Source organism: Phaseolus vulgaris, chromosome 6, assembly GCF_000499845.2.
Source record: "Phaseolus vulgaris cultivar G19833 chromosome 6, P. vulgaris v2.0, whole genome shotgun sequence".
Taxonomy (NCBI): domain Eukaryota; kingdom Viridiplantae; phylum Streptophyta; class Magnoliopsida; order Fabales; family Fabaceae; genus Phaseolus; species Phaseolus vulgaris.
In genome coordinates this window covers 29,783,100-29,807,475 of record NC_023754.2, presented here as the reverse complement: position 1 = coordinate 29,807,475, position 24,376 = coordinate 29,783,100, and the positions used below count along the sequence as shown (strand labels likewise).

At 32.7% G+C, this 24,376-nt stretch overlaps 4 protein-coding genes across 4 annotated transcripts; 2 read left to right on the top strand and 2 right to left on the bottom strand.

Annotated features, from left to right (window-relative positions):
- Positions 1-649: 649 nt before the first annotated feature.
- Positions 650-4,271, bottom strand: LOC137832745 (probable glycosyltransferase At5g03795). The gene is made up of 6 exons (XM_068641071.1): positions 4,037-4,271; positions 3,669-3,938; positions 2,486-2,775; positions 2,127-2,359; positions 1,191-1,348; positions 650-917 (listed from the first exon to the last, which is right to left on the bottom strand). Exons 1-6 carry the CDS (start codon positions 4,229-4,231, stop codon positions 816-818), a joined length of 1,248 nt encoding a protein of 415 aa, XP_068497172.1. The 5' UTR covers positions 4,232-4,271; the 3' UTR covers positions 650-815.
- A 931-nt stretch (positions 4,272-5,202) lies between these two features.
- Positions 5,203-13,984, top strand: LOC137832744 (dynamin-related protein 3A-like). Its single transcript, XM_068641070.1, has 20 exons — positions 5,203-5,926; positions 6,801-7,083; positions 7,169-7,197; positions 7,299-7,400; positions 7,578-7,646; positions 7,729-7,788; positions 8,344-8,457; positions 8,622-8,670; positions 8,778-8,887; positions 9,365-9,457; positions 9,660-9,752; positions 9,834-9,971; positions 10,532-10,645; positions 10,759-10,854; positions 10,976-11,018; positions 11,186-11,334; positions 11,428-11,574; positions 12,450-12,502; positions 12,595-12,694; positions 13,335-13,984. Exons 1-20 carry the CDS (start codon positions 5,555-5,557, stop codon positions 13,605-13,607), a joined length of 2,487 nt encoding a protein of 828 aa, XP_068497171.1. The 5' UTR covers positions 5,203-5,554; the 3' UTR covers positions 13,608-13,984.
- Positions 13,985-16,196: 2,212 nt separating this feature from the next.
- On the top strand, positions 16,197-18,215 carry LOC137833192 (uncharacterized). The gene is made up of 5 exons (XM_068641553.1): positions 16,197-16,273; positions 16,760-16,801; positions 16,973-17,047; positions 17,163-17,338; positions 17,875-18,215. Exons 1-5 carry the CDS (start codon positions 16,252-16,254, stop codon positions 17,971-17,973), a joined length of 414 nt encoding a protein of 137 aa, XP_068497654.1. The 5' UTR covers positions 16,197-16,251; the 3' UTR covers positions 17,974-18,215.
- Positions 18,216-20,440: 2,225 nt separating this feature from the next.
- Positions 20,441-23,179, bottom strand: LOC137832743 (gamma-glutamyl peptidase 3-like). Its single transcript, XM_068641069.1, has 4 exons — positions 22,604-23,179; positions 21,172-21,327; positions 20,904-21,071; positions 20,441-20,752 (listed from the first exon to the last, which is right to left on the bottom strand). Exons 1-4 carry the CDS (start codon positions 22,919-22,921, stop codon positions 20,651-20,653), a joined length of 744 nt encoding a protein of 247 aa, XP_068497170.1. The 5' UTR covers positions 22,922-23,179; the 3' UTR covers positions 20,441-20,650.
- Positions 23,180-24,376: the final 1,197 nt, after the last annotated feature.

Sequence of the window (24,376 nt, the reverse complement as noted above, 5' to 3'; positions counted from 1 at the left end):
AATACATGTTAGCTTCTTTTTAGCAGTTTTTTAATTTTCTATTAGATGAGTAGCGTAAATTGCTTTTTAAGGTCAATCAAAAGCTTGATTCATTATACCTTTATAATTTATTTTATCTTCTTTTATAAATAATTGTTAAGAATTTTATCTAAATATGATTTTAAGAGTACAAAGTTTACGTGTTAGAACTAGATTTACTAGTATATTCTAGAAGAAATGGTTGTTTAAGAGAATTTATTATTTTCTTGAAACAGATATTTTATTAAAAGTTTCTTTGATACCAAAATAGTCTTAAACAAACACCCACTGATAGTGTTGATTAGAAGTTAGCCAATGGCTTTTCTTTGGATTGGAACTTGAAGTCTGAAATTTCTTTTCTGGAGATGTTAAAACACTATCATACTTTGTAAAAGATTAGTAAAAAACAAACCAATTGTTGCAGTGAAGCAATCTCACTAGAGGAAGAAAATCACAGAATTCTGCAGTGAAGTCTTGGAGTACTCCTGCTAAAGGTACTCTTATGTTTCATGCAGACCTAAACAATCTTTTAGTATATGCACCAACATCTTTTGCGAATAACTTTTATTTCTTCCATTGTTTTGGAGTTTCGTTTAGACCTAAACATTTATTCTGCTAATAGGGGCTCTGTTACTTCATGTATTTTATACAGAGAAATTCTCGTGCAAACAAAAATATTTTTGTGGTTAGAATTGTTTTGCAGATTTTCCAACGTGGGGTCAGGAGTGGTGAATCACATTTACGTACAGAAACAATTCCTTGCTTTCTATAATACTGCGTCAGTTCATTGAAAAAAATCAGTACCTAATCAGATGGCGGCGTCGCCAGAGTTCATACATGACCATATGAAACGCATCTAGTCTGACAGGAGGTGTATTCCAGTTGAAATGCTTTTGGATCTGAACAACAAAAGCAGCGAATTAAAAGAGAGAGAGATAGGAAAAATAGAAGTTATCATCTCCTGAAGAGAAATACTGAATGTTTCATTTCCTTTCTTTGATTTAGAAATATGGAAGGATGATATAACTGAAAAGTAAGTAGATGTCAAACTTCCAACTTCTTATACTACGATAAGCAACATCAGTTCTTTTACTACTATCCTACCCTCACAATTTCTCATCAAATAGCATAATATTTATAAGTTGATAAACTGAACTTTATATTCATAGTACCTTTACTAAGTTCTGATTCAATATCATGAAATGTTTCTCAGATATGCTTCTGAGAATATCTTTGAGCAGATAGACGTCAGTCTCCTTCAGTATAACAGAGAATTTCCTCCAATCCAGGACATCATTAAAAGGCAAGTCATAATAGTTTGACATGATAACTGTAGAGAGACCGACAAGGCTTCCATTAGGGAACATTATTTCAAGACAAACAAGGGAGATGGTTAACAGCATATTTTTTATTCATGGCAACTAATGGCATAGCTTATATGTGGAGTAAAACCAAAAGTTTGAGGTAAGCTAAATAACCTTTTCCATTATGAATTGCAGGAATGGCTGAAGTGAAAACTAAGAAGGTAACAGGTTAACTACCATAGAAGGGAATGTGCAGCCACAACCACTTTACATGATATGCGTTGGTAAAAGATACTTAGATTAGATGCAATACCGGGGGCTACCAACATGATTCAGTAACTCGTGAGGTGCTCTAGAGAAGGGATCTCTTCACCTTAACAATTTTTTTCTTTATTAATTTTTCCTTGAATACCTTAACAAATTTTTTCTTTGTTAATTTTAGCTTCACATTCCCGGTTAAGTGAAGCAAATGAAATCTGATAAAAGAATATATCCTCACATCTTTCAACACCAAGAGTGGGAATGGGGCTAAGTTGATTAGTAACTTAGAGTATTATTCTATGTTTCAAATGACCAAAAGTATGTTCTCGAGAGCAAAATCCGTTGGGTAGCAAGTAATACAACAGGTTACTCCCTATTGGAGTCTGGAGACTCTTTCCAAGAGCTAGAATGGTTTTCTGGATGCAAAAGATCACATCCATGTGCCTTGCAGAAGAGATATAGATAGGTTGATAAAACGTGGAGGTAACTAACAAAAAATTGAGCACAAGAAGTTGCGATTTTCAGCTGCCAGATATGGTTTACCTGGTACACACCCAAAGTGGATTGAGTCTGTGATACGACTGCTGCCGATAGGCCCATGAGGGCACAAACAAAACTTGGATTTATAAAGTCTCTCCATGAATACCAAATGTCCAGTCGCTCGAAAATCAATTCTGTTGTTCTGGATGTCTAGTTCTGTATCATTGTCCCACATAGCTGTTAGATCATCTTTCAATCTTGAATCAGAACGACCAGCCCAGAAAGCGAGCGTGTTCCTGCAATATTTCCATTAACACGAAATGAAATTTCTGTTTCTGGTGGGTGAAAGAACACAAGTTTTTGTTCAGATACTAATTATGTTGGATTGATTTAGAATAAAAGAAAATAAAATGTGAAGCTACCTATTCTTGAAATCATTCCCTCCTGGAGGGTGAAAAAATGGTAGCTGCACTTGAGGTAGGGTAACATCCTTGTGTGGAATGTAATCATCGTCGTCATAACGTGATGAACAAACCACTCTAATAGAATTTTTCATCAGATGTGGAACTCCTTTAGTAGCCTTCACTCCGATATCGTGGCAAGTCACAAAAAAATGATCAGCACCCAAGGTTCTGTTCCAGTAAGGGTACTTAAACTTTACGTACTCCACATACTTCTTTACTTCATCTATCATATCCTCGTTAGTCAACCCCTGCATAATTCATTTGTGTATTACAACTCACATCAGAAACTAGGATAGGCAACTGCCACCACGACCATATAATACTTGAATGTCATAGGCACAAAAATATCCCAGGCAGTAATACTATTCGAGAATCTATTAGTGATTTATGAAGAATTTAAATTTCAAGCAAAAATTAACTTGTAATGAAGAAATTATTAGGTATCGGGACCATTATATCCTTATTAATCTCTATATGCTACTCAATTAAGTGTTGTTTATTATTTATCAAAATTAAAAAACTTAAATGTGTTATATAAAGATTGGTCACAACTGCGAACACAAGATAGTTTTGAACTTCTTCATAGTTCTCTTAAAATGATATAAACTTATATATGATGTAACTAAAAAGTAAAACTAAACAGGATTGTTGAATGGTTACACCATTTGAGAACCACTAAAACACCATTTTATTCATATTATCCTCTCTCCTCGATGAAAGTAAGTAATCTTAGAAGAGTTAAAAATACATGTTAGGTAATTCTCCTATATTAAAAAATAATTCAAAACTAATTCCTAAATTTTACTTAAATTCATACATTTAGGAACTGAGGTGATGAATATTCAAAATACTTCAAGATTACTTAAATAGTTTCATCACTAACTACTTACAGTGAGGCTGAAGTTTCGAATTCAAAATTAGTGGTATATTCATTTCAGAACAGATCGAATCTAATTGTGAAATTTATCTTATTAAGCTATTAACTGCAATACGGCAAGAATTTAGTTACATTATTACACAATCCGGTAAATATGGTTGAATAAAGAAATCACGCTCGAAAAACACCTGGTGAATTCATTCACAAATTGGCTTCGAATAATTGATTCAACGAATGCCAAATCGAAAAAAAAAAAGGACATACTCTGCCTCGCATTTTGTGGCAAGAAATAGGAAGGAAAAAGAGGTGAGCTCGACGCGGATCGTCGGTGACGAATCGGCTCTCTCTGATGTTCTTGAAGAAGTATCCTTCGCTGGCGTATTTTCCAGTGAGTTTCCTTGGCGTGTGAAAATACGTTTCAGGATCTCCGTCGGGATACACGAACACCTTGAACTCCTCCTCCATCTGCTCGTAGTCTAAGCGGAAAGCTTCCTCCGGAAAGTGGAACACGCTGGAATCGAACAAGAACGCACGCTGCGCATAGGAATCGAAATTCGATGAAACAAAACGGTGTGAGCGTAAGATTGGATTTGGAAGGAGAGAAAAAATGAGCACACGGATTCGAAAGGAACCTTGCGGAGGGGAGAGTGTAGTTGCTTGGAGCAGACGAAGAGCAAAAGCATATAGATGACGTTGACGACAATGCACGCGGTGGTGGCGAGGTTTACGCTGCCGCAAGAGCCGCAAGAGCCGCGAGGGCCACGGGGGCGGTTCCTGACCGCCGGAAGGTTTGCGACCGAAATTGATTTTTCTCGTGAAGGTGACATTGTGGCGGGAAAACGAACGATCTTCTTCCTGTGAACAAAAGGTGCCTTATTAAATTGAGTTTTATTATAGTTTTATAATTTATTTTATGAAACTAATTTTCAAAAACAGTAAACTACTAAGAATGAGCCCAATTACACTATTTCAGATGAAATGATAATTTCTTCCATGACGTGAGAGGACAAAAGTGACATTTTAAAATATTTAAATTTTAAAAAAATATCTAAAATATATTAAAAAGTTCTTAATTACACATTCACAAATAATATATGTCGAAATAATAAAATATATATAAATAAAGTGTTAACTAATTTTAAAATGTATCTTTACAAAAGAACTTATTTAGAAAAGTTTTAAATTTATTCTAAAATAGTTTTTTCAAAGATGTAAAAATTAAAACGTCATAAAAATATTTAAAGTTAGAAAAGCTTTGAAACAAAACCTTTGACCCTCTCAAATTTCATGGAAAGCACATCATAATTTTGTTATGAAAAATCAATTATAACCTAGTATGCTTTATAACAAATATTAATTAATGTAAAAAATAGTATTTTATTTTTTTAAACGTTATCAGAACGGAAGAATAAGCCTAATTATGTATAATTTTTAAAATACAACTAGGAATAAAAACATTGGATAAAAACAGAGTAATAAAAAAATAGTTTTTAAGAGAAAAAACTTTCTAGCAATATAAAATCATCTTTACTATCATTCCCTTACAAACTGTTATATAATAAAATAATTGATTTTATAATAATCAGTATTATTATATTGTAAATTTATTACATCATCATATATAACTATTAAATATTCTTTTGCCAGAAAATGCTAACAACTATTTTAAAGACATTTATTGAGAAATTAAAATGATATTTATTAAAATTAAAATGGAAGGAAACTTTTTTATAGCTCAAACAGCTTCCCTAAAATAGTTTTCGTTTTTTTTTTTCACTTTTCTTTGATTTCAAATTTTATGTGTGATAGAAGGGCAAAATAGGGTTTAGGTTGTGTTGAGTTTCTGTTTTCATTTATTTAGTAATTAAGCAAATGGTGGTGAGATGGTAGGAACCAGTGTTCCAGCATAAAGCCCCACAACACAACTCACACGTCACACAGAGAGGCAAATCACAAGTCTATTATTATTATTCATTCATTCATTTTGAACTTTCTCCAACGCCAACGCCATACGAATTAGAATAGGCGGTGAGGGAAAGCGGAGGCAGCAACCGGAGAGTGAGTCTCCACTCCACTCAATCATTCAATCGCTTCATTGTTTCAAACCAAAACCCTAGTTAGGGTTTTTCCCATCGATTGATCCATCGATCATGGCAGAAGAGGTTTCTTCTTCTACTACTTCTCCCGCGGCATCTGCTACCGCTCCTCTTGGTTCCAGCGTGATCTCCCTAGTCAACCGCCTTCAGGACATCTTCTCGCGCGTCGGCAGCCAATCCACCATCGACCTCCCTCAGGTCGCCGTCGTCGGCAGCCAGAGCAGCGGCAAGTCCAGCGTCCTCGAAGCCCTAGTCGGCCGCGACTTTCTCCCCCGCGGCAACGACATATGCACTCGCCGCCCCCTCGTCCTCCAGCTCGTCCAGACCAAGCGCAAGCCCGACGCCCCCGACGATGAGTACGGCGAGTTCCTCCATCTCCCTGGCAGAAAATTCCACGATTTCTCCGATATTCGCAGGGAAATTCAGGTGCTTAACTTTTTATTTCCAAGCTTTACGTTTGGCTTTTACATGTTTGTGACGCGGACAACTTATCGTCATGGATTACTCACTAGGTCATGATGGTTTTATTTTAGGTCATAAAATAAATAATAGCGTAGAAGAGAAGAGAAGTAGAATATTGTTATCATGTTCGGTTGGCGTTTACCTTGTCTTTTGAATGGCTATTGAACACTAGAGTACTGCTTTCCCATTTGTAACATTAGTTTCGCTTGCCGGCATCTAAGGGGAAGGGAGAAGAGAATCCTTAAATAAGGAGGGTGACCCTTTCATTAATGAAGATTATTTTCTCTCTTACTTTTTTTTTGTATCCAGTTTTTTTTAACCTGTTCACCCATTGTCAAGACATGGACACACTCTGGCACATTAACCGGCACTGAGTTGAGTTGAACTTGGGTGTGATCCGATGGCTATACGTGGTGCTCATGTTCATGTATTGTATTTGGCTTTGGTATTATGTGTTCGTGGCTTCCAATGCTCCAACCCCAAAATGGAATAGATAGATACTTTAGAGACTTGGTCTTTTGAAAGTAGTAAAAATGTATATTTGAATGTGTAAGTTAGTTAAATTAACTTTGAGAATATTGTTTGCTTGACAGTTGTCAATATTTTTATCATATCAATAGGTAATACTGTTTTGGTTGAGGGTCCATTGTCCATTGGAAGTGATTTCTATGCTTTAAGCTTGAAATGTGGTTAAATTTAAGACGAATTGTTTGCATCTATATAGAATGTAATACTGTTCCTAGTGATGTACTGATAAGTATACAGTGTACTGGTTTAATCCTTTTCATTTACCTTATATCCCTCTGTTGACTTGAATATCTTCACTCTCTTTCTGCAGGCTGAAACTGATAGGGAAGCAGGAGGGAACAAAGGTGTCTCAGACAAGCAGATTCGACTGAAGATTTTTTCACCAAATGTTCTTGATATCACGCTTGTAGATCTCCCAGGCATTACGAAGGTTCCTGTTGGTGACCAGCCTTCTGATATTGAAGCTCGAATCAGAACAATGATCATGTCATATATCAAAACTCCCACATGTCTCATTCTGGCTGTCACACCGGCAAATTCAGATTTGGCTAATTCAGATGCTCTCCAGATGGCAGGGATTGCTGATCCTGATGGTGAGTTTTGCTTCCATGTGTCTGAAACTTTAATTTTTTCAGACCTCTTTAACTGGAATTTTAAAGATTCTTGTTTCTGTTATAGGTAATAGAACAATCGGCATAATCACAAAGGTTCGGTATACTCTTGTAACATTTTGTCCGAGACATTTGTGAAATTTATTAAGCTGTTGCCTTGTTCTGACAATATTAGGCTCTTATTATTTGGAATGTAGTTGGATATCATGGACAGAGGTACTGATGCCCGGAATCTGTTACTAGGAAAAGTTATCCCCCTCCGACTTGGTTATGTAGGTGTTGTAAATCGTAGTCAGGAGGTAATGATTTTATACTATAGTTCTAAAAGCTCTGTTTAATTTCTTTAACCTGTGCGCATGCTCTTATAGATATTAAGCACTGGTCCTTGGTTACTATATGTAATTTGCTTGATTGGCATGGAGGTAAATATGTGCTGATTGATGAAATATATTTTGGCTATTGTTTCATCATATTAGGATATTCAAATGAACCGGAGTATAAAGGATGCTCTTGTGGCTGAAGAGAAATTTTTCCGCAGTCGCCCTGTAAGGAAGTTCTTATGTGTAGTTAATAGTCAAGTTCTATTGCTTATATATACTTACTCTTATCTATTTATGTTATTCATAGGTATACAGTGGTCTGGCAGATAGTTGTGGTGTTCCTCAACTAGCAAAGAAGTTGAACCAGGTAGAGTCTTCATGACACTGAAAACATGTATATTTATTGTGTATAATACTAGCCTTATTTAGGGATTTCAAATGCAGAGTAAAAGTCTGTTTCAGTCTTCACACTTTCTCATCAAAATTGTTATTATATCCTTTATCTTTAGGAGGGAGATATCAAAAAAATGCACGTAGTTGTTTCACCTTCAATGTTGATTTTAGTGGTGGCTTTGGAATTTTTCTTTGAATCATTTGTATCTTTATTTTGGAAGGGAGAAGAGGAAGGAGATTTGAAAGAATGAAGTTTCTTTTCTTTTTAGTGCTGTGAAGAGGAATGAACTTTATTTTTTTCACGGGCCTGTGAAGGATAAGAGTTTGAAGAGTGTATACAAATAGCCAGATTAATACTTGCTTAGAGTAAATTTGGAGAAAGAATATTGTTAGATACTTCTTGGATAGAACTGAGTTCTTCCAAATCCCATAAAATATTAAACCATTATGAATTGATACCAACATTGAGATTTCTGGTCTAATGCACACCAATGTGGCATGCACATTTGCCTGTCCATTATTTTTTCAGATTCTAGCACAACATATAAAGGCTGTGCTACCTGGGCTGAGAGCACGTATAAGTACTTCATTAGTCTCTGTTGCAAAGGAGCATGCAAGCTATGGTGAAATCACTGAGTCCAAGGTATGATACTGAGATGTGTCTTGGATACGTCCCTATGACTTGTTAAACACTCAAATAGTTAAGTATGCTGTATATTTAATCTCCTTGTTTTGTAAAAAAAACAGCATTTTTTCTACTGTGGCTGTAATTATGCAATGCATTATTTATGTGTTAATCTCTAACAGGCTGGTCAGGGTGCGCTTCTCTTGAATATTCTTTCAAAATATTGTGAAGGTACTTAACTATCCCAACCGCCTAGTTTTCAAATCTTTTATTAATGAAGTTGTGTTTTCTCTCTATTAAGTAAATGCTATATCCAATTTCTCTCTTCTTGAAAACAGCATTCTCCTCAATGGTTGAGGGAAAGAATGAGGAGATGTCTACATCCGAGTTATCTGGTGGAGCACGTATCCATTACATTTTTCAATCCATATTTGTCAAAAGTTTAGAGGTATATAATTCTCCTGTAGTTCCGTATGGTAATGTTAGAAATCTCTTTTCTCATGCTACAGTTCAATTAAGATGGAAAATGAGGAGGAGGCTATAGCTAACTCATTAGCCTGTCAACCTTATTGCATTTCATGGACGGATGCTCTATTATCCTACCTATTATTATTATTATTATTTGTGTACTACTCAATTGTTATTAATCAAACAAAACTGAATATTCGCAATCATATATATGATTTAACTATGAAAAATATGTAATTTCATTTTTGTTGCAAAACAGATTTTCATCTTAAGTTTGTAAATGCTATGCAATGTTATTATTTTATTATAATGGGGGTAAGCAAATCACAGATTATAATTCTATGTATTTCAAGGGAAAGAGAAACAATGATTTTATTATTAGCACAGTATATGATGTTGAGTTTTAAGCAATAGGCAAATTTACTAATTCCTTGTGTAACTTCATGCTAACTTGAAGGAGGTGGATCCATGTGAAGACCTGACTGATGATGACATCCGTACTGCCATACAGAATGCTACGGGGCCTAAATCAGCATTGTTTGTTCCAGAAGTAGGTTTTTTTACCCAAACCTTTTTCCTTAAAAAAATAAGAGATAGAAATTATATTTTAAAATAAGAATACAAATTATATTTTAAAAGTTTGGTTGATTTTGTGAATGTTTCGTTATAATTTGTGAATCCAAATACATAAATATGTTTATACAAAAACCCTACTCCGGAACAAGTTTATCTATTTATTTCCATGTAATCAGGTGCCATTTGAGGTTCTTGTGCGAAGGCAAATATCTCGTCTATTGGATCCAAGTCTTCAGTGTGCCAGGTTTATCTATGATGAATTAATGAAGGTAGTTACAGGGCTTTAAGCTTGCCATCTCTCCTGTCTTCCATTATCTAGTATGTGCCTAAACAAAAGCCCTTCTCTTCAGATCAGCCATCGCTGTATGGTTACTGAACTGCAACGATTCCCTTTCTTGCGTAAGCGCATGGATGAAGTTATAGGGAACTTTTTACGAGAAGGCCTTGAACCGTCGGAGAATATGATTGCGCACATGGTAGAAATGGAGGTAGGCTGAAGTTTGACTTGTTCAAGTATAAATGTATACTTTCTCCATCCTCTACTTAAAATAGCTCATCAAAATTTGGTTGCTGTTCCAAAACTTGTTGTCAATTAATACCCAAAATATCTTTAAATTTCAAGTCATTTTTAGTAAGAAACTGATGAAAGTGTCATCATTGCTTTCATTTTCAACTGTAATTGTGTAGTCGACTCCTTGGCTTCCTTAATACTATTCCACATAACAGAATTAGCCATTTATTTCTAATGGAGTTGTTAGAAGTTATTCCATTGGGTTGTATGTTGAGCCTTAAGTTCTTATAAACTTCATCAGCAGCACCGAAATGACTTCACCTAATTCTTGTTTACTAGACTGAGCATGGCTTGGGATGCTGTGCTAGAACATTGGTAAATGATGTTATCTCCAAATAAAATGGAAAAACCGTCACAATTAAAGATATTCATAAGTTTTTGCTGTGTAGTAGAAACCATTGATGGGCAATCTATTAGAGTGAATCATCAATTTCCATGTCTACGATTTCTTATTTAAACTACTCAATAATTCTACAGATGGACTACATAAACACTTCCCACCCAAATTTTATTGGTGGAAGCAAGGCATTAGAAATTGCTGTGCAACAGAGCAAGTCTTCTAGGGCTGCTATATCAGTTTCTAGGCAGAAGGTATTCCTATTATGAGATCTAGTTCCAAATGTGCCCCATATTTTTCACGAGTATGTACTGTAGTTATGCAAGCCTTTCTTTACTTTCAAAATTTTCTTATCAATCTCCTATAGGATGCTCTGGAGTCTGATAAGGGATCAGCCTCTGAAAGAAGTGTGAAATCCCGGGCTATTCTTGCAAGACAAGCCAATGGAGTAGTCACTGATCCGGTTTGTAACTGTATATTGTTTAATTGACAATAAATTTTTCCTAGCGGGAATCTAGTTAAGGGCTACTAAATTTAGTATCTCGATGTTATTACTGTATTCTTATGATATAAATGATAAACAGGGTGTCCGAGCTGCATCCGATGTTGAAAAAAGTGTACCCTCTGGTAATTTACATGTTCTATTTAATGTTTTCGTTCACTGCATTTATTTTATTATGAACTTGTTTATAAGCTTATCTTTTGGTTGTCCTATCTTTAGTCAAGTAATTATATTATCTATGGGCTTTGTTTTTATTTTATGGCATTTACATTTAATGCTTAATATCTTTCAGGAAACACTGTTGGATCAAGTTGGGGTATATCATCCATTTTTGGTGGAGGTGATAGCCGAATGACTGTGAAGGAGAATATGGCTAGTAAACCACAAACTGAACCCATTCACAGCGTGGAGCATTCATTCTCTATGATCCATTTGAGAGAGGTATGTGTACATCATGACACATTTATTGTCAGCTTGAGCTTGATCAATATGTTCCATAGGTATAGATTACCTAATGTGCTTTTGATTTTGTAGCCACCTCCAATCTTGAGGCCATCAGAGAGCAATTCAGAGACAGAAGTTATTGAAATAACAGTGACAAAGTTGCTTCTGCGATCGTACTATGACATTGTCAGGAAAAATGTTGAGGATCTTATCCCTAAAGCAATTATGCACTTCTTGGTACTTTGCTACCTCATCTACTTCTAGTACTAAGTATTGCAATTATTAACTGAAAAGTAGTTTTCTATAAGCTGTTTTCTATGTTGCTTATGGAAAATTAGAGTGTGTTTAATTGTGTTATTTTCTTTAGTTTTTTAAAAATTGTTTAATAAAACAATTTTCAAAAGCAATTTGTAAACAGAAGTGGGAGAAGGTGTGTGTAAGGAAGAACACAAGTAAGAAGAAACTGAAAGCAGAAGTAAGAAAACCTACATAACTAGAACATATTCTACTTTTTTTATGTAAAAAAAAGCATACTAGTTTTAAAATATTTTTCAAAAACTACACTTATTGATCGAGCCTTCTATTCCACTTTTTTTTATCCATTTTGTAATGAAAAAACTTGTGTAGACAGGTCTGTACACAAGTTGCTGTGTGAACTAAACCAATAAACAACTGACAATTATGGTACTCGAGTTTATGCAAGCATGTCAAAATAAAAAATTATTTTCTACACTGGAATTTCTCCGTGTTTTTAACCTAAATGACATTGTCTATCTACTAGATCTGAGGTACATTGTCTCTCCTACTCAAAATGGTGATTCTACTCAACAGGTTTAAATCCAATTGGTTTTTTCTTGAGTAGGCACCTAATTTTTTGCACTGTTGCGAGCAATATCAGTAATTGTGATATCCCATTTATGAATTTAAGTATATGAACTCTGCATTTCACTTTGGTTTTTTTTTTAGACGGGGTATCCTATTGGTTATGTTCTTAATATTTGATTTGATTTGATTATGTACTATTGCTATTTATTTTGGAGTGGTTGACAGACAGTACTTGATTTTTCATGCCTTAAATAAATACTGCTGACTGTCTTTTACAAAATCATCAGGTAAACAACACCAAAAGAGAGCTGCACAACGTCTTTATTAAAAAGCTATACAGGTAACAGTTGTTGTGACAAGCTAATTGATTCTGATGTATGCTTCTCTAACGTTGATTGCTGATTGTACTTTGTATGTTAAAATTCAAACCAGAGACAACCTGTTTGAAGAAATGTTGCAAGAACCTGATGAGATAGCCTTGAAAAGAAAGCGCTGTAGAGAACTTCTTCGAGCTTATCAACAGGCTTTTAAGGTTAACAGTCCTAGAACTTTTAATGGCCAATGTTTAAAAAATTTCTGTATTACTTTCCATGTTAGTTATGTTTTATTTAAATTGGTTGCTTTCTCATGTTGCTCATCTCTAGTTAGAGGTGTATGTTATTGTGAGTGGAGAGAAACTAATAATTTAAATCGTATACATGAATGGCCAAATTTAAAGTTATGTGATCAGTTGAAAACGTTGCCGAATAGTTTAGTCTCGTAATCCACGAATCATCTAATAGTTGAGATTTGTTCCCTTACTTTCCCAACAAACCACTGCTGTAAAGAAAAAATTGGTTCTTGATTCTAATTAATAACTTTTAATATATGGTTCACGTGGTGTACTCACCCCTTTATTCTCTGTGAAATAGTTAGTCAATTACAAGGGTTGTAGGTTACAACATGATGTGCCTTTTCTTCTATAAATTCATGTTTATGGTTGCAATATTACGTGATGCTTCTTTTCTAGATGCATGCTTTTGACTTCTCAGCAATGCTGAGTCAATTTTCTTCTCAAAATTTCCACATGTATGTGGTCCAGGATTTATTTATTTTATTTAGGTTTTCTTCCTATAACAAAACCTGTAAAGACATATACCCACTGGTCTGATAACTGTATTACGTGTTGGTAGGACTTGGAGGAACTGCCCATGGAAGCTGAGACAGTTGAAAGAGGATACAGTTTGCCCGAAACAACTGGATTGCCCAAAATTCATGGATTGCCAACATCATCTATGTACTCTACAAGCAGTTCTGGAGACTATTATGCAGCTTCTCCAAAGCACTCCAAGTCGAAAAGGTCTTCACATTCCGGGGAATTTCAATCACCAATGCATGCTATACCAGATTCCAATGGAAGTGGAAGGCCATTCACGTCAGGCTTTTATCCCACTCTTGAAGGATGAGCTATAGGTGAATGTGCTTATTGGTTGGTGGAAGAGTTATCTGAAGGCATTTTATTCATTTGATTACGCTGCAACTTTGGGGATATAGTATTCTGGCTCCCGGAGCTGGACTGCATGAAATTACTCTATCTAACTAAAATGGTATTGTATGTTGGCCACTGCTTTCCCTTCATAACTTCACTTTTTCTTCTCATATAGCATTGCCATTTTTTACAAGGCCTCAGAGAAACAATAATAGGGAGCAGCCGATCTTTCACATTTTTCAGAATCGGCTTTCTATACATTCGTGTATATGACCTTGTCTTTTTTGGTTAGCCAGATGTTTTTGTTATTAATCGACAATTAAGTAGTTCGATTTGTGTGTGTTTTTTAAGAAATTTGGGTGAAGTGCTATTTTGAACTAATAGCAGGTCATGGCTTTGATTGCCAATTTTAGTTATAATGTAGGGTTGTAACTGTTATTACATTATTATAATATTAAATGCGATTTATTAATTAAACAATATAAGTTCTTATTTGATGGTAAATGATATTAAAAGTAATAGAGTATATAGCTAATAATATTTCTCAAAATCTTTATTGTGAAGAAATTGTTTTCTCTTTACCCTGTCTCATTATCCAATGTTGTTGAAGTTAAACATATATAAAACAAGTATATCCACAAATAAATAAAGGGAGTAGCATGAAGTGCATGTAAAATAGCTATAGCTTAGTGAAGTCCCCTAGAATAAGATTTTGGGTGGGTCCTTTTTTCAAACTGTTGAGTTGGTCTCTGGGTATTTGGATAGCCACAACTAGAAGGAAGTTTCTTTCTGCACCCCTACATTTTTCTTCCTGCACCCCCATAATTTTGTAATTCCGAAACTGACTTCCACAATATTGGGATCTGGGAGTGTGTTATGGATTCATCAATCCGAAAGTGAATCATGTTGCATTCCGGATGAGGGAGGTGTTCTGGAAGTAAAGTTTACATAAATTATTGATTTTCGGATTGCTGAATCTGTAAGCCTAATTTTTATTACGAATTGGTGGATCTTGAATGATTTTTTTCAATTATGGATTTCTGAATCCAGAATGCATATTTTGAATTACGGATTGACGGATCCAAAATGATTTTTTCAATTATGAAATGTTTTGCATTTTTTTATTTTGGATTAACACTATCATTCATATTACTGGAAACATCAATCCGGGAGATTACCAGATGCGTCAATTTGAAAATTTACCGGAAGCGCCAATCCAAAAATTTACCGGATTTCATAATCCGAAATAAAGAAAAAAGAAAATGTATAATGTATATAGGAATAGTTTTGTCTTTGCGCAACTTGTGGGGTGCAGGAAGAAAAATGTAGGGGTGCACGAAGAAACTGCCCAACTAGAAAAGTATACAAAGTTTAGAATGTTTTGGAAAATTTGAAAATAAAATCGCACGTTTTTATCGTTTATCCATTTTTTCTAAATGTATTTTACTTAAATATTTGGCATGTGAAAGAGAGATCTAGTTGCCTAAAGATTTAATAATATAATTACACTGGTCGCAAATTTAAGTTTTTGTTTGAAGAAAGAAAAATGGGAAAAATAAAACAAACAAAAAGGAAAATAAAGAGAAGAGAAAATAAGAATAAATGATATTTCATTTTAATGATCTGCTGAACCGACAGATGTTTATGTGTAGGTGTGTTTTTGTTTTTCTTTCCATGAATAAGTTCATGTTTAGTGAGTTGGTGGTGTTCATTTTTAAGAATTATTATTTTAAATTCTTTGTATGTATTTCTTCTTTAGAACTAATTTATCACATATTAATTAAAAAATTATTATAAATTGACAGTGTAATAATATTATATTAAAAATATTTTACGACATTTGATTTCACAGAATTTCTTGTAATTTAACTTTTCTGTTTTTTTAACAACTTAAAAGAGCATTTTAATGACAACGATTTAATTTCAAAAGTACTAGCGTAAGAAAGATATAATTAGAAAGATGTAAAAGATAAACAGGTCTTAAAAAAAGTAACAAAAATATGAGAGATTTATGTTAGCAATTTTTTCTTACACCTAACTTTTTAACCTCCACCTTACATACTTTTTTAAATTTTCAAAAATGTTCTTCATTCTAAAAATAAAAATCTAGAATTCAAAATAATATATTCCGAAAAAGAAGATCTAGAATAAATAAAATTTAAAAATCAAATTTCATCAAGAAAACAATTCCATAATAATAAAAAATTGTTCTAAAAAGGATTTAAAAATATATTCTAAAAAAAATGCAAATATATTTTTATCTGTATTCTCATTTTATTTAAGAGTATTTTCGTGGTTTTAACTGAAATCGGGTAGAGTGGTATGGTTGAGGAATTAATTGAGTTTATGTTTTGTTATAGAGAAGCCACTCATTTATTGAACATCCTAACGATTAGCCAATTAATTTAAAGATTTGCTAATAAATTTCTTAAACCCTTTTTTCTTCTCCCGCAAGAACAATTAGAAGGCGCCACGTGTCGCAACGACCGTTACCACCTCACACAATAGCAGCTATAAATATAACGATTGAAGTGTAACTGCATTTTATTTTATGTTGTTCATCGTTCAAATACTATAACACCATCAGAATCGAGATTTTCTCTCTTCTCCGTCTGAATAAAATGCCTCGCCGTAGCTCCGGTGGTCAGCCTCTCCATCTCTTTTGCTCCATTTTCTTTATTTTAATTGATCTCGATTTTTTGTACCTTTACAATTTCTAGTTTTTCTATGCTTCTCAGTTGTTTGATTCAATACTTTTTGTCCAGCAATTTTAGAGTATTTTATTTTTCTCCTTTTTAATGATAATTTAATTTTAGTTTTTCGTTTAAAAATACTCTAGGTTCGATAGGTGTCTGTGATTTTTGGCGATAATTATTATATTTTGTGATATTTGTGTAAATCAAGCTTTCTTAGACATTGTTTAATTTTGCTTCTGCCATGATATAGCCATATAGGATCGGGATCACATTGAAGAATGCCTTTAATGAATGTGTTTGTGTTAGGAATATTAGACACTTAGAAGAGATTGTATTGGCAGAACAAATAGTATTTGTTTATAGAACATGGATTTTGCATTTCAATGTACTTTTCCAGTTATGTCAATCATTGAGTTGCTGCTTATGTCTGCAGGTAGATCTGCTCGTTCAGCTTCACGTCCTGCTCCACGCCCAGGTCTGAATGAATATGATAGTATACTTGGAAGCCTTAATAATATAGAATGTATCTTTTGAAAACATATGTAGTTATTTAGTTTTTGCCTTTCAAGTTTCTACTAGTAGTGATTGAAGATTTAAAATTATTTTACTGATTTGTATTATGTATTATATGGATTTTTTGATGCAGTTAACTCAGCTCCACCTCCAGCTCCTGCTCAGAGTGGCAATCGTGGTGGATCTCTGTTTGGGACAGTAGCTGAAGGTATGTTATGGAACATCACTGTTTCATCCTATGTATAACGTGATACTACGATTTTTCATCAGTCATATGTACATTTTGGTCCTGAATTAGGTTTGTTTTCTTTTTCATTTTCTAGGAATGGCTTTTGGTGGTGGAGTTGCTGTGGTCAACAGGGCTTTGGATTCTGCTTTGGGTCCTCGAACTATTCAACATGAAACAGTAACTACTGGGCCTTCTACTGCTGTTCCTGCAGCAACTGCTAATAGTTTTGGTAGTGATGCATGTAATATGCACTCCAAGTCTTTCCAAGATGTACGTGGCAATATGTTCTGTCTCTCTTCTCTTCTGTTGATAAATTCCCACTTTTTATAGTTATGAAGTTGTGTATTTGGTAGGCACTAAGGTCTTGTTTGTTTACTATTTTCAAAAACAGTGCTCTGTTTTCTAAAATTTGTTTGACCTTTGAACATATTTGTAAGTGTTTGCCTCTTGACCATATTTAAAAGCATTTGTCTCTTCCAATTGTTTCTTTTTTCTGGTTTCTAAAATACTTTTTTAAAAATAATTTTTAAAAATAATTTTCAAATATAATAGGTTTTGTGTGAGAAATTGATTCCCAAATAGCATGAACTTGTTTATAAAAAAATTGATACTAAAAGGTGAAAAGAGAATCAAACATGTCCTCAATCTGCTAGTAACTCTGTATTTGTAATATCAGTAGTTGAACTGGAACATACAAAGATGTCTCCCCATATATGATGCAATTTCAAGTATTCTGTTCTGTGTATGTACATGCATATTTGTTTTCTAAGAGAATATTAATGAAGGTGATGTTGAATTGCTTGCAGTGCCTGAACAGCTATGGGGATGACATTAGCAAGTGTCAGTTTTACATGGAAAGCCTAGCAGAGTGCAGAAGGAACTCTGGAGCCACATTTAATGCATGAACATTCCTTCATTTATTTTGCTTTGCAATGATATTACTTAGGAGTTTGCATTGCTACCCATATGTGTCTTATGGTTAGAATTACTTTTTAGTCAATAGCATAGATTCCATTTTTAACAACCCATGCTGATAAACACTCACAAACTGGCATGAACCCTTTATGAATTTGTTCTACATTGTTAATTTATTACACATAAATTATAATCTGTTAACGAATGCTGGAATTCGTGTGCATTTTTTTGTTGTAGAACATTCAATTCCGACTAAAATTTACTTGTTATGAAGCTATGTATTTTCTCCTCGGAGAATTAATAAACTCAACCAAAAAAGTTTTTGGAAATAACTTGTTTTAGTATTCCCTTGTTATCATAGTTATTTGTACACATAAAGCAAGTATCTTACTCTCCATATTAGAGACATAGAAGTTCCTATACGCAGGAATGGTGAACCTGGCGCTGATAGTTAGGATATTGGAAGTAAAGAAAAGGAAGATTGTGATCAAAGTGCATGTCGGAAAATGATGCTTTGATAGTCCTGCAAACTATACAACTTTTTGATGTCATGAATTTATATATAAATATATAATAAACCATAAATTTATAATTAAATAATATAAAAAATATATATTAAAATAATAGTATTAGAATTGTAACAAGATTATATGAAAAATGTGAGTTATGAATATATCTTTACTATATATAATAATTTTAAATAATTTATAACGTTAATAAAAGAGATTCTTCTATTTAGTTTTTATTATTAAGTTAGTGTACACAAATTTTTATGATTTTATCTTTTAAACAGTCTTTTTCATAAGTTAAAAAATCTATCTATATAAAAAAATTATCATGGAAAAAATTTATTTATACCACTCCTTAAACTAAGAAGAGATTTTCTCCATTGAGTATGTTTACAATGGATTTTTTTTTTATATGCACACAAATTTTATGAGATAAAAAAAATCATGATAAGATAATAATGAAAAGTAAAGTAAAACCATTATAGAAAGTGATGAAAAAAATTATTGTATGAATAATATATCTAATTAATAATAATATGTTGTCTTTCATTCTTTGATAGTTTATATAAGTTATTTTGACAAATAGTGAGTGTATTTTTCTTTGGATTCCTTTTGTGAAAGATTCTTTGTTATTATTAATTCTTCTCTGCGAGATTGATTTCATTCACACATTTGCGTGAAGATTGGCGTGAAGATTGTGAGTGTCCATACTTTAATAAATTTTATACTTTTTAAATGGCTTCATTGTATCAAATAAAAACAAATAGGAGAAAAAGAAAGAGAAAGACTACTAACAAGTTTCACTAATTCTTTTAACTATACATTTCGACAAATAATCTTTATTTGGAGAAAATTTGGACTTCTATTTTAGGTGTAACAACTAAAATTAAATTTCACTTCGTTGTTATACAATTATAAACCTAAAATTCTAATTCTAACAACAAAACGATCACAATACCACAAATGAAATAGCTTAATTAATTCATGTTGAAATCATCTTATAATATTATATAATAAAGGTATTATATTTTAACAACTATGTTTTATAGATAACTACTTCACATCTCCTTTTATTAATATAAAAATAAATATGAATAAATATAAAAAGTATCATTATTATATTAATAAAAAATTAGTAAAAAAATATTTTTATTTAATTTTTTATGTTAAAAAGATTAGGATAATTAATAAATTGTGCTTGTAAATCATGAACTTAAATTAAAGAAATTATATTTTACAAGCACAGATAACAACAAGACTTTCGTTGAAAAATATAAATTTATTATTAAAGTATTTTTTAATAATTTATCGAAATCTGGTATGAGAAACATGACTTTTTCTTGTATTTTTTTAAATGTTTATATATTTTATTAGATTATTAAAAAGTAGAATTTTTGTTTTGTTTTGTTTTTTCTCAATAAAAAGGAAGGAAATATTTTTAAAGTACCATATTATTATCAAATCAAATCTTCCTTTTATGTTACTTTTACATTAAGCCTCCATATATGATGACAGGCTAAAATATTATAAATCGATAATTTTGGGGATTCACAAAACTTTATCCTTAATATTAGTGATGGAACTCAATTATTATGCATCGCTAATCTCTTATATTTTTTTTTATATTGAAGTTATAAATTAAATAATGTGTTTAATAAATATTTTAGATTTAACCATGACAGCTATTATTACTAAAAAAGAACTTAAGTTGAATACATTTTTCGACTATAATTTACGTCAATATTAATTTAGTTCTGACCTTTTTTATTTAAAAGAAGTTTATTCTACAATTTTATTGATAAGATCTAGATTGTGATATTTGAAAGGAGTTTATTCTGAACTAAAAGAGAATAGGATGGTATAGAGAAAGAAGAGCTTAATCAGCGTAGCGTTGTTGATAACCTTCAAGTAAAATACTAATAAATTGCACAAAAACTAACAAGAAAAATTAAGAATTAACTAAGGGATTATTATGGTGGAACTCATTGTTCATAATAACTGAGCAATAGAATGCCTAATATTAGTATTTGGATCTTGTTTCTTTAATTAGTAAAACACTCTTACACATTAATAATAATAATAATATCTTAAATATTACATTACAGTAATCCTTTTTCCTTTTTGAATTCTTATCTTATTGAATAGTAGTAAGTCACAGTCACAATCGACCCTTTAGAAAATTGACGCACAATCTTTTCAAAATCTCCTTGTCTGGCTCGACCAATGCCGCCTTTTCCTTTGCATCCAAAGCAAAAGCTTCCTAATATTCCAAACAACCATTCATTTCATTCAAACATCACACGAAACAATGCAAGACAACAAAATCAACAATTAATGTTTTGTGTGTTTTTAGGATTTACACAATATAAATCTAAATTCTAAATCTTAAACTCTAAATATTAAATACATACCTGCACCAAATTTCGGGTAATAATACGGTCTATAAAGTGCAAGAGGATGTCATGGGTGAATTCTGGGTGGCCTTGGATGCCAAAGATGTGGTCTCCATAGCTAAACATCTCAACTCCACACATTTCTGACCAAGCAATCACCTCTGCTTTTGGAGGGAGCTCTAGGATCTACAATTCAACACAGTCACTTCAATACAGTAAGAATCATTGGAAGAAGAGAAAAAATGTTGAAGGGTATTCTGAGTATGTTCAGAAACTACACACTCACCTCATCCCTGTGGCATTTGTATATGGAAATCTTTGATGGGAGGTTGAGAGATGAGAAAGACAGTGGCAAAGATGATGACATGTTTATAGCTTTCACACCAATGTCCCAACCCTTTGGAGATCGACCCACCTTTCCTCCCAATGCACGCCCAACTATCTATTACATGTGTCAACAACACTGTCATTCAGCCATGCCATCTTGCAGAAAAAATAGATTCACACTTTCTGACACATCTATTTAACACATTATAGAGTTTTACATTTTTAAGATATGAATATGTTTTCTGCACAAGATAATCAGAAGGTTTATAGAAAATTTCCTACTTTTATTCTTACAGTATAGCATATAGCAAGGAAACTGATATTTTTAGAATGAAAACATGGTTTTTTTCTGAATATACCCGTGAACATACAATGAGAATTTTTAGAAAAATATTTATACAGAAAATGTTTGTTGTTATTATTGTTCTTTAAGATTTATTTGTGATGAATATGTTTAATATTTTATACCATGTGTCAACGTTAAAAGAAAGTTGAAAATGATACGTCAAAAATCAGCCACCAGAAGTCATCAAACAATGAAAAAGAAAAAAGGATCAATCCTATCTATGACCATTAAGAAAAAGAATCAATCAAATGACTCTTAAAAGAGGTTTTATTTTGCATTTTATAAGAAGCAGGCACAGACTTTTTATTTTTGGTGGGGCCAAAGTAGAGAAATTAGGAGCATGCAAAAAAGGGAATATTATCATGGCACAAAATTCCACAGAAAAATTCCAAAAAGATGAATATTATTAAGATAGAATGTAATTCCACACAATATTTGAGTGGTGCACTGACAGATTTCTACACGGAGAAGACAGAGACAATGGAGCAGTGCAGTATTAGTTGCAGGACTCTTCATCACCTCTTAAATATCAGACACTCAAAATTTAATCTCAGGAAGTCAAAAAAGGTCACTGTGGAACAAACCTTCCCGACAGAGTAAGATAACATAAATATAGTATCCACAACTTTTCTCTCCCACGGTTTTTTTTCCTCGTACTAAAAACTTATTTGTTTCTCTTTTCCAAAGGCTAAAACAATTTCATTACTGCATGAGTAAATCCAATGGAAAAACCTGTTCACACTCAAATCTGAACTTCAATTATGAGGTTTTCACTACTTTATAAAATGATCATGGTTCAATTTTTATGGAAACAGTTCATTCCAGTTTGTAATACAATGGCGATTTAGGTAATTTGACAGCTATACAATGAGCACATCATCAACAAATAACAATACAATATTGGATGAAGATTTAAAAATATTAAAAAAAAGGGCAATCGAAAAGACAATAGCAACAATAATTGATTCAGAGGTGCATAGACATAGGTGAGAGAAAGCAATTGAAATTGAAAGTAGGTGATGAATTGACGGTGACAAGTAGGAACCTGGTGGCCAAAGCAAATGCCAAGGATTTTCTTGTGCATAGAGTCCAATTTGTTGACGAGTTGAAGAAGGTCAAGAATCCAAGGGTCGTTGGCGTGGGCATCGTAGCAGCTTCCGGTGATGACAAAGCCGTCATAGAGAGAGAGGTGGTGGTGCTCCGGGAAGTGTCCCTGCACCACCTTGTAGAGGTCCCACTTCTCCCCCTCCTCCGCCAGCACTCTGCCGAAGATGCCGTAACAGCCTCCGTGCATCTTCACCAAGTACTCCGAATCCTCGCCGCACATCAACAGCGCATACCTCTTCTCTCCGACCTCACCCATCTCAGAGATAGATACAGAGAGAGAGAGAGAGAGAGAGAATTTGGATGTTGTTGTTGTTGTTGGTTGCTTCTTCCAATGGAGACATTCACCATTCAAACTCTTCCCTCTTTTTAAAGGCTTCTGCCATTAAAATTGCCCACATTCTCACATTTTATTACCATACTACCCTCTCCTCCTTACTTTTCTTCTTCTTACTTACACATCACACCAACCTTTTATCGTCTAATTATGCCATTATACATCTTTATCTTCTCTTTCAATTTTCCTCTCAATATTTTTAAACTATCATTACACTTCATTCCACTACTATTTTTACCTTCATTACTCTTAAAAACAAATTACTATTACAAATATTATTAGTTGTTATCTCTTAAACAAGGTTTTCATACATTTTTTTTTATCTATATTGAATCTGTAGGATTACATAAACAGTTGGGAGCATTTTTCCTAGATTATCGTACGAGTTATGAGCCTCTGATATTTTAAATGGTGTGTCCGTGTCAAACACACGTATTGGATACTGACATTCCTAAAATATATATCAATGAAGTGTCTAATTTAAAAAATATTTATTAAATTTATGAAATTTTAAGATGATTATAATATAATTTAAAAAATATATATATTAATTTTTTAAAATTGTATAAATTTTTATTATGATTAAAAAATAAATAAATAATCATTTTGAATTCATCATAAAAAAAATATATTTTTACTAACAAAAATTAAACATATTTATATACATAAATCTTTAATATTAATTTAAATAATTTATAATTATATAATATATAAATTTGTGTATCTATATTTTAATTTTAAAAATTATATATATTCTTGTGTCGTTATCTTTTTACTTGTTAGTGAGTTTAGTATGAGTATCCGTGGGTATTGGGGATGACGTAGGTTACGCGTTGGAAGTGTTTGGGTTTGGGTGCGCGTGGTGGAAGCTTCGGCAAAATGTTTTTGATCACATATTTGACGTGAAAGTGTGTGTTAATAATGTGTGTGGGTAACCAAATTCCATTAATAATATTCTCTTTCTTTTATATATTTGTGGCTCATATTCCTTAAGCACCTTCTTTTATTTATTTCACACACTCAAATATTACAAACTCAGACCAAATATAAAAATAGTGTGAAGGGAATAATTCAGTGTTGAATTTTAGACTTTTATGTTCGGTCTCTCTGTTTCCTGATAATGGATTCTTTACCTACTCAACTTTTTCTTCTATTAAATATAACTGTTCTTTTTATATTTTTAAATTTTTTTACCAATAAATTTAACTTAACATGTCACATAAATGTCTAATAACACTTTATCCAATATAGATAAAAATATTTTATAATGTAGGTTCAAATTTCATTTCATAAATTGATTTTATAAGGTTGAGTTACATTAAAATCTATTTTTTTAAAATGTTATTATCTATAGCGATGTGGAATCTTCAATATATC